At 44.4% G+C, this 13,402-nt stretch overlaps 2 protein-coding genes across 3 annotated transcripts in view; one reads left to right on the top strand and one right to left on the bottom strand.

The window, feature by feature from the left end:
* MAST2 (microtubule associated serine/threonine kinase 2) overlaps positions 1 to 5,578 on the bottom strand; it is a 422,441-nt gene extending 416,863 nt beyond the window's left edge. The window contains exon 1 of the mRNA XM_054979860.1: positions 5,317 to 5,578. Coding sequence (XP_054835835.1) covers positions 5,317 to 5,502 — 186 coding nt within the window. The 5' untranslated portion in view covers positions 5,503 to 5,578. The remainder of the gene's footprint in view (positions 1 to 5,316) is intronic.
* Positions 1 to 13,402, top strand: part of LOC129330027 (riboflavin-binding protein-like) — a 55,426-nt gene that overhangs the window by 13,908 nt on the left and 28,116 nt on the right. Inside the window, exon 1 of one of the 2 annotated variants that reach the window (XM_054979862.1) lies at positions 5,713 to 5,858. The exons of the other annotated variant lie outside the window; for it this stretch is intronic. Within the exon in view, the coding sequence (XP_054835837.1) occupies positions 5,798 to 5,858 (61 nt within the window). The 5' untranslated portion in view covers positions 5,713 to 5,797. Of the gene's footprint in view, positions 1 to 5,712; positions 5,859 to 13,402 lie in introns of those variants that run through there. 2 annotated transcript variants of the gene reach the window in all.

Genomic DNA, 13,402 nt, shown 5'->3' on the forward strand with positions numbered 1-13,402 from the left:
CTTAAATACATAAGAGATTTAAATTCTATTTCCTCCTCGCCCCCCCCCACACACACAGAGGCGTGCACTAAAATCCAAGGAGACCTTCCATCGTCAGGAAGCCTCTGGATTCATGCACTATTATTTCTTGTATTTAGAGAGGCTATTGTTTTCCTTGTAATCAAAACAAATTATTACAACTCTAATAATAAAAACTCTATGAAAATGAAAACTCTAATAAGGAACTCTATCCAAAAGAAAAGCTGCAAGGATAACTAAGGAAAGTTATTCACATTTCAAAACATTTTCATGCTATCTTTATCAAAGGTAAGGTAAAGATCCACAGTATAAGTATACAACAAATGCAATTTGTAAAAACAAACTATTTCACATAATATAAATTGTTAGTCACCCCTTCATCTCAGTTACTCCACCATTTATAGATCATAACAAACATCCAGTCAAATTAATAACAGAATTTAAACAGTATTTTTAAAATGTTTACTACATTTCAGTCAAGTGGATTTTAAGCACTATAACACTGCAATTAAACATCACTAAAAAGCAGACTTTCAAATAAATACAGCAACCAATGCATGCATAGCACACTGCACAACACAAAGAAGCATGTATAACAGACACCAATGCAAATACCTACAAGTGTAGATAAGTGCCATGGAATCTTTTAAATCCATATATATGAACACGATCTCTGGTTTTGAACTCTTGTCAGCACCATCAGCTTTTTGCCACAGACATATTTCTATGGAATTAATTTTATGCAAGTTTAGAAATTACCTCAAATACAAACAACATACTGATAAACCTGAGCATATTAAATACTTCACAACTTGTACCAGCCTCATCTCTATTTTCACAAGAGCAGCTAACAAGCCTGAAGGAAAGGGCCATAACTCAGCAACAGTGCTTTACCTGCAGACGTCCCTAAGTTAAATCACAAGTATCTTCAGTTAAAGAGCTCAGAGAACACGGATGTAAAAGATACCTGCTTGACATCCCTGAGAGCCACTGTCAATCAAAAGACAATACAAGGCTACATGGACCAATGGTCTAACTCAATATAGGAGTTATTATATTCATAATCGAACATTCTCATTGAGGAAAATGAATACAATACATACAATTCCCAGACATCTAAATCTCCTAATTATTAAATGAATTGCAAGGGCATTACCACTAAAGCATCAAAATGAAGCCCCCAATTCCAAAATTTTTGTTCCGATTTGCCTCGGCTACTGCAAAGCACTATTTTTTTCCATAACATCATATGCTACCAAGACATAGTTTTCTACTGAATCTACATTATTTCACTTTTGCAGTGTTCTAATAAAAATACAGCAGTAATTTTGAGGCTTAACCTGGACGTCTTATGTGCTATTTAATCTAGAGTATCTTGCATCTTTAAATTTACTCTTTTAATATCTGCAAGACATTTAAAAATAACTAGGATATTCCCTAGATGATACTTCTTGTAGAAGACAAATGCTTGAAACAGAGTGTCATAGTCCAAATTTCTTCTCCAGGGAAGCCCACCCCACAAAATGTCCAGTTTGAGCCTTTAAAAGGGGCATGCCTATTCCACTAGGCTTCTAAGCTGTCCTTAATGTGTAATTCATAATCAATGAAATCTTGATGTGCGCTTCAGGATAGTCACTCTATGGCAGAGTAGATTACTGCTGATATTTTAGCTTTGCTTAAATATGGCTATTAACTGTTTGCTTTGACTTTTAGCAATAAACATTTGAGTAAATTTGCGGTTTTGAACAAATGCCGTCAGTAACTTATTCCCATACAATGGAAATAAGTATGATTTAAATATGAAAATATACAACTGTTTCCCCATGATTTTCTCACTGACATTCAGGATAGTCTTTAACCCAAAATGTTCATAAAAGCAAGCTCTAAATATTTTAAGAATCACACAATTCAAACTGATTTGCCAACTTATTTGGCCATAATGTATTTTAAACTGTATGTCATCATCACATAACTGAGATATGCTCTTGCAGATGTTATTAAATGTACCCTTCTACCTTTTTTCCAGGCAGTAAAAATGTGAAGGGTAGGAGAGTTTTCTGCAATGTAATCTTGGAAAATATTTGGTGTGTGAGGAAAAACATCTTCCTGGCCACTCTGGTTTAAGATCTAGAGGAGTTAGCTATGTTAGTCTGTAGTAGCAAAATCAAAAAGAGTCCAGTAGCACCTGTGTGGATTTCATGGTCAAATCTCATATAGCCTAGACCAGGTGAGCACAACTTAGAATTCTGTAGGCCAAAATGAATCTTTACTAGAGCTATCTGGCCTACCCCATAGCAGCACATGGCTCCGTTAGGGTCCAAATTACTGTTGCTGCTGACAGACATCATTCTGACACTAATCACATGCATGCAGGAAATTTCTGCCTCCATCCCAGGAGCTTGCAAACACAAGCCTCTGGATGTAAGGAGAAATTTCCAGAGGAAAGGCCTAATACTAACCATCAGCCCACATAACAGCTGAGAGTTGGTGTTCCACCCTCACCACATCCCAGAGCAGGGAGAAAAAGGTTTCTGCAGGGGGAAAGGCCTGAACATGTCCCTTCCCCAGCCTCACGGAGGAGGCCTGTGTGCTGCACAACACAGCTCTGCCAGGCTGCATGTTGTTCAACCATAGCCTAGTTTAAAAGATCAAACAAATTATCAAATAAAGTGCAATCTAAATTGAATACAGAAATTCTTGAAACCATGTACAATTTGCTTATGAAAAGTGCTCTTATTCTTCATGTAATCAGTGCAAAAAGAACCAAGAATATCTTTGGAAATTGAGGTGTGTGGTTGAAAAAGTATGCTAAGATCCATGGTACTACAGAAGGAAGCATTACAGAAGATCCTCTGCGAAACGCAAACTCACAGTGTTTAAAGAGAGAAATTATGATATAGTCAAAACCCTTGTTGTTTTTCCTTATCTCCAAAACAGTATGGGAGCATCTCCTTATGACCCTATCCTAGTCTCTGCCATCTCTTCTGTGTTCCTTCATAATTAGGAGCCACAGCACTGCTACGGCCCGCAATGATCAATATTAAGTAATTTGGCCTCTAGGAAGGACATAGCTACAGTAATATAAAGTTCCCCACACAGTCTGGGCCAACCAGCATGAATCTAGTACATTAGCCCATAGCCAGTGGCCCTTCCATCATACTGGAGCCACTTTCTTTTAAGTCCCTGCTGCAGCAGTTCATGAAGGATTGTGCTCAGCCCACAGCCAGTTAGCATCACCTACTGACAGCAAATTCCAAGAATCTCAAGCTACAATTCAGCTGATCCACCCTGCAATGGAAAATGGAGGCATACAGCTTATAAGCAGCCAGCCATGGTGGACTGAATGATAATACATTTCACAATAATTTTATAATTAACCAAATAGGTTTCAGGATTTGTTCAATACAACCAGCTGCCCATTATATCCATAGATGTACTAAATGATGCTTCTGTTTAAAGTGATGGAAAAATCTATGTTTAGCATCTCATTAACTTCTGCTCTTAAAGATTACTGCAATGCTAAACTAAAAAGGCATCTTACATTTGGCAACATACAGCAGCCTTGGCTGGTACGTGCTATTAAACACACTGTATTAATTGTTCTAAAACTTGGACATAAAGTGGCCCTAATGAAACGCACTTGTATTCATTCTAATGACCCTTAAGATCTCACATAACGGGCTGCCAGGCCAAATGGCCATTTCCCACTCCCAATGGTAATTGATGTCCCAGCACTGAGGCTAACTTCCAGTATATGCCCAAGAGGACCTGTTGGGCCTTTTACCAGTATATGGTCATAGACCCTACAAACATTCAGCAGACAGATTCTTAAAAATGACTACATGTACTTTTCTAGATTCAATTCCAATACACATTTCAAGATTTCCTAAATAATGTACTGAAGTAACTAAGTACAATAACATTGCAACTACTGTTGTGTCTCTATGCTGAATGTCACTATCAGCTATAAAATGAAATGACTGTATTATGTTCTTAAATTCCTTGGCCCTTATTTAGAGAATCTTCATGTATGCCATCACATTATAAAACATGGTGATTTGGTTTTCGATCAATTAATCTGATTCTCCCAATTCATTTCAAATTGTCATATTTTAGACTTTATAGTTATGAAGAAAACATCATTGATCTACACTACATATAAGTATAGCAGCAGTGTTTGTCATTTAGCTTACAAAGTAACAAAAAACCCAACAAATATTAGCCCAAAAGCAACTTCTGCATACTACATTTTGCCATCCTGTACAGCAATCCAGCTCAATAAATCTGTATCTCACCAGCCATATTTTGAAAAATGGAGAAAAAATAAACTAGTCCATTTGCTCTTCGAGAGTTACATGAACTTTTGATCTGAAAAAGTGACAAAATCCCACTTCCAAGTGCAGAAGGGCCTTTCCACACTTATCAGACAGCTGCCCAACATACTGACACTAATGACACAAAAGACCTTTCCTGGTTATTTTGCTCTCCATAATTCCCTATAAGTTTTCTATAGGAAAATAATACCCTCACCACCATCCCATTGAAAGAACATCCTAGAGCACAGTCACCAATATGCCTGCTTGATAGGAGTTCCCCAACATGATCCACACACATCTGCATATCCGTTACTTGAAGAGATTACAACATGAGACTGACGAACTTGAGTTTATTCACAAATTCAGAAAAAGGGACCCACTCACTCAGGCTGAATACAGACATAGGATCCGTATCTCAAATCTGAAGAGGAGAGTTCTGACTCTTGAAAGTTTACACCCTGAAAGTCTTGTCATCTCCAAGGTGCCACTGGACTCAATTCCTGCTTATCTCACTACATATGCTAATTTTCTGCATTTGCTACTTACCTGAAACATTTTGCACTGTTTTTTGCATCCTGACTCCCTTCTTTACAACATCCCTCCCATCTTCTGACCAGGATGTAAGGGCTCAGGAATCTCCATTCCTATTTGCCTCTGAGGAAGGGAGCTTGACTCTCGAAAGCTCTTTGAAATCTTGTTGGTCTTTAAGATCCTGCTAGACTCGAATCTTACTTTTCTACTGCAGACCAACGTTACCCACTCACCTGAAACTATATCCACCACGGTCCCACGTAGGTCTTACTGGTAGTGGATCGGGCCTGTCTGCATCTTGTGCCCGCCATCCATAGAAAAGACCCTTCCCTTTACGTGACTCCTAGCATAACAGCACGCGTTAACTTCCGAAGCCTCCCTCCCATCTCCATTTCACAGGTTCCCACAATGTACATGCCTACAGACCTCCTATCCCCAAACACTGCAGTACCTTCTCGGGCGGTTCCCTGCAGGCGGCGCTACCGTGACCCGCTTCAGTATCTCTCCTACCGCCAGCCGCTGGGGAAGTTCTTCTCTCGGTGGCATCCATGGGGGCTCGGGCGGGTTGCTCCAGCCTTCTGGGGGCCTGGAGCGCCGAGGGCCCAGCTTTATCCCCCCGTGAGCGGCCTTTCCTCATGGCAAGAGGGGCAAGGCTGCACCTCCTCAGCGCAGCGACGCCCGGCAGAAGCAACCGGCCATGGCCGCGGGGGGGGGGGGGGGGCAAAGAAAAGAGAACCCCCTCAGACACCGTCAAGTTCCAGCCTCCTCCGGTGCACCGACATCCCTGCGCTCCTCTCAGGGGACCAGCGCGGCGAGCACTGCAGCAAGCCCCCCCCCCCGTCACGTATCGCGAGAGGAGGGGCAGCTGGAGCGCGCCAAAGCGAGAGAGAGCTCAAGTGATCAGAAGGTCTGAAAGACGCGTGGAAAAAAAGATGAAGGAGGGGCCGAAGACGAGACAGCGTGGGAGCGCGTGCGCAAGCGAGCATAACGGAGGTGACGAAGGGGCTGCAAGAGGGACGTTGCGGGGAGAGGGAGTTACGCAAGGCGTTCCGGGCGCGTGGAACACAGCAGGCAGGGAACATCCCTATGGTTCTTTCGCTCCGAACTCGGAATGTGACGTCGTGGTCTTTGCTGCAGCGGCCGGCGAGCGGGCACTTTGACCAGGGGAGTTATTTATCCGGCGTTTTCTTTCGCAGAATGAGGTGGCTTAAAAGATCCAACAGGAAGGAATAAAATCATACACATTTTTTACAACAAATGCACAGGATAAAAGCCCAATAAAGTCTAAATGCAGCTGCAAGAAAGGTCTTCTCCCAACTCACACTAGCCTGGAAGATGGCCCCCTACGTGGACATGGCCAATCTGGCCACCTGGATTCATGCCTCGGTAACATCAAGACTTAGAGATGCCAACTCCAGGTTGAGAAATTCCTGAAGATCTGCAGTAGAGCCTTGGCAGGGTGGGGTTTAGGGAGGGGAAGGACATCTGATGGGTGTAATATAGAACCCACCTTCCAAAGCAGCCATTTCCTCCAGGCGAATTGCTCTCTATCATCTGGTGATAAGTCATAATTCTGGGGATCGCCAGCCCCCACTTGGTGTTTGGCAACCTTAAAAGCCATTTTGGGCCCATTTCTGCCAGGATTGGAGCCAAAACAGCCGAGATCCGGTCAGTGCCAGGCGGGGGAAGCCTCCTCCACCTGGCACCGAAACCGATCCTGACCATTTCAAGCCCCAATCCAGGCCCAAAATGGCCATTTTTGGCCGTGGTATACCTCCTAGTATACTTTTTAGGAACTGGCACCAAGACTTGAGGGCTAGTCTTTAGTGTTGGAGGTTATGGGTTCAAGCCTGGCCAAGAACGTCTTGGTCCTGCTTCCTTTCTGTTTTTACTTTTCTGGGAGAGGGGTATGTGTGTCTCAGAGCAGGGAGAGTATGCAAGAAGGTGGTGCTTTGGCTGCCAGCCTGGCCCTTGCCAGCAATAGGGTGGGCGCTCTGTCTGCTGCTTGGGAATATGTCCCCTCTAAGCTGGGGAGGGTGCCTCTTGAGCCAGGTACCATTCCTGGGGCATTGCGGGGTCTTTGCTCCCTGACTGCCTGCTCTCTGTGGGGGTGGAGAGTGGCATTGGCAGGCAGCAGCCACAATCACTGCTAGGGATTGACTCTGCCTTTCCTTCTACTCACAGAGCTGTCAACAGCAGCTGTCAAGCAACTAGAGTTTCTATGGAAACAAGAGTGTGCTCTGCTGGCCATGCCTGGCCAGGCTCACCTACTTTTTTAGCTCCCTCCTGAAAGTCCTTTGGGAGCAAACTGACGCTGCTAAAGCTAGATGGAGGTTAGGATTCCTCTGAAAATCTCAAACTGTCCTTCCATAATTCTCTCTGATTGAATTGTCTCATTTTTCTCTTATCTAACCAAAGTAATTTGGGGTTTGGGTATTTTTTTACTCTGGAATTAATGGAGACTGATATTTTATTCTATTTATGTCATTTATAGTCTGCCTTTCTCACTGAAACTCAAGGTGGATTACATAGTGTGAGATTAGCACAGTAAGTATCAAGGACATTTCAATAAATAATGCCATGGGGTAAATAAATGCAAGTTTACAAAGATGTAACATTAGCAGAAATCCAGTATAGAGTTGAAGAAATGCTGAAACAGCATAAGCAATTCTAGGACTAACATTAGACAACATAAAACTAGGGTAATACTTAAAGTAACAGGTAGTACATAGGAGCACATACTTAATGCAAGAGATAGTGCATAAGACAACATAATGATGAAGTCTGATTCCTAACTCGTTCCACAGGGTAGGGACTACCACCAAGAATGCACATGTATGGGCAGCTGTTGATTTCACCCATGTGCACCTGCACCTGCAGAAGACCCTGTTCAGATGAGTGAAGCAGCCATGAAGGGACATAGGGAGACAGGTGGAGCCTTGTATGTGGTAACTAATACCTTAAACTGAGCACAGTAATTGATAGGTAGCCAATGGAGTGACTGTAGGATAGGAGTGATATTCATGCTCCTGCTTGCTACTGATAACAGCTCAGAGGCAATGTTTTGTACCACCTGGAGTCTCCTAGTTAATTTAGACAGGAGACCTATGTATAATGCATTACAATAGTCAAGTATCAATGTTACCAAAGTATGGATCCAGGTGACCACATTGGCCATGTCGAGATAGGAAACCATCTTCCAGGCTAGAGTGAGGTCATAGCATTTTTTGCAGCTGCCTTTAACTTGTTTTTCTAGTAGTAGCGCTGGATCCAGTATAACCCCTTGGCTCTTTACCGAGTCTGGAAGGGCCAGACAAACTCCATCGAAAGGGGAGGGTACAATGCCTTTCAAGATCTCTGAGTTCCCAAAGAGCATCACTTCCGTCTGGGTTCAATTTCAATTTGTTCATTTTCAACCATTTGACCACAGCTGTAAGGCAGCAATCCAGGATTTCTACTCCATCTTGTGGGGACCTGGATAGTGAAATATAGAGTTGGGTGTCATCTGCATATTGATGACATCCCACTTCATAGCTGCGAATGAATTCTAAAGACTTTACATAGAGGTTGAATAACATGGGAGATAGAATTGCGCCCTGGGGAACCCCACAAGATAATTCCCATTCTGAAGATAGCTGATCTCTGAAGGCAACATTTTGAATTCATTTGAATCTGTTCTATGAGAAACAATTTATGGTGTGGCTCGGTGCCCTTCTAACCTGCGTCCCATCCTGAGATACGCTGGTGATGGAGCTAAGAAACAGAACTTCCCTTCGACACTGATGCTGTGCAATTCCAGGTCCATAAACAATAAGACCGTAACGTTGCAAGATCTCTTTGCAGTGAGTTATATGGACCTGGTATGTGTGACCGAAACCTGGGTGAGTGAGGGTGAAACGGTTGCTCTGGGAGAACTGAACCCCCCCCCCCCAGGATATTCGGTCCTTCACCAGTCCTGAATAGGTCAGGGGAGGGGTGGCAATCCTCACCCAAGAGTCTTTCTCCTTCAGGCTGCTCCCCGCCCCAGAGATCTCTGGCATTGAATGTGTAGGCCTGGTGTGGGGTGCCGACGGGAGTTTGGCTATCTGGTCTACCGACCACCTAATACACCAGCAGATACCCTGTCATGCCTGCTAGAGGTGGTAGCTGGGTGGGCCTTGGAGTACTCCAGATTGATGGTGCTGGGGGACTTCAACGTCCATGTTGATGATGCCTCCTCTGTGCAGGCCGCAGACCTGTTGTCTTCCATGGCAGCACTGGGACTCTCCCAATTTGTATCGACCCCTACACATTAGGTGGGCCACACACTAGATTTGATCTTCAGGATGGGGTTGAATGTGGATCTGGAAGTGATAGAACCGGTGCCATGGTCAGACCACTCGGTTCTGAAGGCTCAGCTGGGGATACCACCACCCCTCGCAAGGGTGACAAGCTGATTTATGCTCCCTCGTGCAGACTTATGGACCCAATTGGGTTCCAGAATGCTTTGTGGTTCATTAGATGAGCTGGTGGAGGACTGGAAGTGCAAATATATGGAGGACCCCGTTCAGAGACACAGTCCTAAGAGACCACTGTATATAAAGTATAAATTTAATATATCAGTGAAAGTGCAAAGTGCAAGAAAATCCCAATCAATATCATAGCTCTTGATAATTGTTCAAAGCTCACTGACCACAATATAACCAATGCCTAATAACAGTGTTCACGATCAGACAATGTCCCACTTATTGTCAAATTGTCCCTGAAGAAACAATGCTAGCGAGTTTCACAGTTCCTTCAACATAACCATTCGGTGATCCGTTTTTTTCTAGGGGTGTGCAATTAGGTATTCTGATTAGGTTAAAGTTACCGAATCAGGGCCATTTTGGTTTTTTTTCAGTATTACTGAAACTTTTTCTGAATACCGAAAAATTTCGGTAATACCGAAACAAAGATTGCCGAAACATTTCAGCCATTGTTTTCAATGAGAAAACTTTCTCCTGGCTTTCCAGGAGTCGGGGTGGGGCATTTTCTGTCCGAATCATACCAAACTTGGTGGAGACCTTCTCCTAACTCTTCTCTAACAACTCCCCAAGTTTCAGAAAGATTGGACTTTGGGGGGCCATGTTATGCCCCCTCAAACAAGGTGCCCCCATCCTTCTACACTCTCCATGGTTCTCTATGGGGAAAAACAAGTCATCTTTCTAGGTGGCTTGGGGTGGCAATTTGCAAGCAAAATGCACCCAACTTTCAGGGGACCTGATCCCACCTGTCCTGCCACCCTCTACCAAGTTTCAGGCAGATCCACTTTGGGGGGCCATTTTATGGCCTCCCAAAGAAGGTGCCCCTATCCACCACCACTCCATTATTCCCTATGGGGGAAATAAGAGAGGCTTGTCTGGCTAGGGGTGACATTTTGCATGCAAAATGTCCCCAGCCTTCAGGGGCCCATCTCCCACCTGTCCTCCCACCCTCCACCAAGGCCCAAGCTGATCCCACTTTGGGGGGGGCATTTTATGGCCTCCCAGAGATGCTGCTCTTAGCCCCCCTTTCTCCATTATTTCCTATGGGGGAAATAAGAGAGGCTTGTCTGGCTAGGGGTGGCATTTTGCATGCAAAATGCCCCCAAACTTCAGGGGACCTCCTCCTACCTGTCCTCCCTCCCTCCACCAAGGCTCAAGCAGTTCCCACTTTGGGGGGCCATTTTATGGCCTCCCAAAGATGCTGCTCTTAGCCCCCCCTTTCTCCATTATTTCCTATGGGGGAAATAAGAGAGGCTTGTCTGGCTAGGGGTGGCATTTTGCATGTAAAATGCCCCCAACCTTCAGGGGCCCATCTCCTACCTGTCCTCCCACCCTCCACCAAGGCCCAAGCTGATCCCACTTCGGGGGGCCATTTTATGCCCCCCCAAAGGTGGTTCTCCTGCCACACCACTTCGTCTTTCTACTGTGGGGAAGACTTCCACACCACAAAAACACATGGGATTGGGGTTGCCAATGGCCATAGCCACAGCCCACCTGCACCCAAACTGCCAAATACCACACACACCCTCCCCAAAACCTATTCTCCCCTGTCCTGTGGCCAACCACTTTCTGTTGATTCCTGTTATGGGAAAATCTCCCACAGCAGGAACCCACGGAATGTGGCATCTATGGCCACAGGCACAGTCCCCCTTTTAAATCCACCCCCCCACAGCCCCACACTGATTCAAAGACACCCTTCCCCAACATTCCCACACCGGCCACTACCCCAGGAGCAGGCTGGCCAGCCGTCCCCCATTGTTCCCTGTGATGGGAACATTTAAACTCTCTTTCCCAGGGCAATTATGCACAGCCCAGGGGTGCCACAATGGTGGGCACACTCATGAGTGCGAGCTTGTCCCTGTGAAAGAGCACCTGAACCACAGACACCCTCCCGCCAATTCCCCCACCACCTACAGAGATGGCTGGCCAGCCAGCCCCATTGTTCCCTATGATGGGAACCAACTGCACAACAAAGAATAAAACACAAACACACACTGAATAAAGTTTTTTAAAAAATATTTTTCACTTCAAAGTAGAAGTAGGCAAAGCATTGTGACACATTACACCAGCTGTCCCTCACACAGAAAAGTAACACAACTCACTTAACATCAGAGAATCACAAAAACACAGTTCCTGTCAAAAACACTTTATTTCTTGAACAGCTTTAGGTTACACAGCAGGGGGGCACACCAGAGGGCATGCTAGCAGTATCTTACACAAAAATAACACAACTCACTTCACATTAAAATAAAAAAGAATCCAGTAGCACCTTTAAGACTAACCAATTTTATTGTAGCATAAGCTTTCAAGAATCACAGTTCTCTTCGTCAGATGCATGGAGGGCAAAAAGAGAAACTGGTCAGATAAAGAGGAGGAGAGGGGGCGGGGTAGATGCAAACATCTCCTGATATGCAGATGCAAACAGCTCCTTCTGATGTGGAGATCAGTTTGCTTCTGTAAAGGTTCAGAGGACTTAGCCATGTTAGTCTGTAGTAGCAAAATCAAAAAGAGTCCAGCAGCACCTCCAAGACCAACCAATTCCACTGCAGCACAAGCCTTTGAGAACCACAGCTCTCCCCGCCAGATGCATCTGACAAAGAGAACTGTGATCCCCGAAAGCCCACGCCAGGTGCCACTGGACTCCCCCTGACCCCGCCTCTGTAAAGGAAATCAGTTACCTGTGATAATGAGATAACCATTCATAGTCCCTATTCAGTCCCAGCTTGACAGAGTCAAATTTACATATGAATTCCAATTCAGCAGCTTCCCGTTCGATTTTGTTTTTGAAAGGTTTCTGTTGAACTACAGCGACCTTTAAGTCTTTGATGGAATGTCCTGGTAGATTGAAGTGTTCTCCCACTGGTTTCTGGACGTTGCCATTTCTAATGTCAGATTTGTGTCCATTTATTCTTTTGCGTAGAGGTTGGCTGGTTTGTCCAATGTACAGAGCAGAAGGACATTGTTGGCACATGAGGGCATATATCAGATTGGAGGATGAGCAGCTGTAAGAGCCAGAGACAGTGTAGTCGATGCCATTGGGTCCTGTAATTGTATTCCCTGGGTAGATATAAGGGCAGAGCTGGCATCTGGGTCTGTTGCAGGGCCTGGTACCAAACTGATCTCCATATCAGAAGGAGCTGTTTGCATCTGCATATCAGAAGGAGATGTTTGCATCTACCCTGCCCCCCCTCCTCTATATCTGACCAGTTTCTCTTTTTGCCCTCCATGCATCTGACGAAGAGAACTGTGATTCTCGAAAGCTTATGCTACAATAAAATTGGTTAGTCTTAAAGGTGCTACTGGACTCTTTTTGATTTTGCTACTACAGACTAACACGGCTCACTCCTCTGGATCTATGACCACTTCCCATTAAAGAATCACAAAAACACAATTGCTGTCAAAAACATTTTATTTCTTTAACTGCTTTAGGTTACACAGTAGGAGGGCACAACAGGGCATAAAAGCAGTCTACTACACAAAAATAACACAACTCACTTCACATCAGAGAATCACCCAAACACAATTGTTGTCAAAAACAGTGAAGTGAGTTGTGTTATTTTGTGTAGTAGACTTCTTTCATGCCCTGTTGTGCCTTTGGTGTGCCCTCCTGCAGTGTAACCTAAAGCTGTTCAAGAAAAATGTTTTTGACAGGAATTGTGTTTTGGTTGATTCTTTAATGTGAAGTGAGTTGTTTTTGTGTAGGGGAATGCTGGCATGCCCTTTGGTGTGCCCCCCTGCTGTGTAACCTACAGCTGTTAAAGAAACAAAGTGTTTTTGACAGGAATTGTGTTTTTGTGATTCTCTGATGTTAAGTGAGTTGTGTTATTTTTCTGTGTGGGGGACTGCTGGTGTAATGTGTCACAATGCTTTGCCTACTTATACTTTGAAAGTGACAAGTAGACAAGCAGTCTGTAAACTGCCCAGGCAGTTTAGTTCCCAAAGACAGGAGCGTATAGTTAATACCAGCTATAGATTGTACTGGAAGTCTGCGGAAGTTGAAGGTCTCACAAAGAATAACAGCAACCCCTCTTCCCT

The sequence above is a fragment of the Eublepharis macularius genome, chromosome 5 (genome assembly GCF_028583425.1).
Source record: "Eublepharis macularius isolate TG4126 chromosome 5, MPM_Emac_v1.0, whole genome shotgun sequence".
Taxonomy (NCBI): domain Eukaryota; kingdom Metazoa; phylum Chordata; class Lepidosauria; order Squamata; family Eublepharidae; genus Eublepharis; species Eublepharis macularius.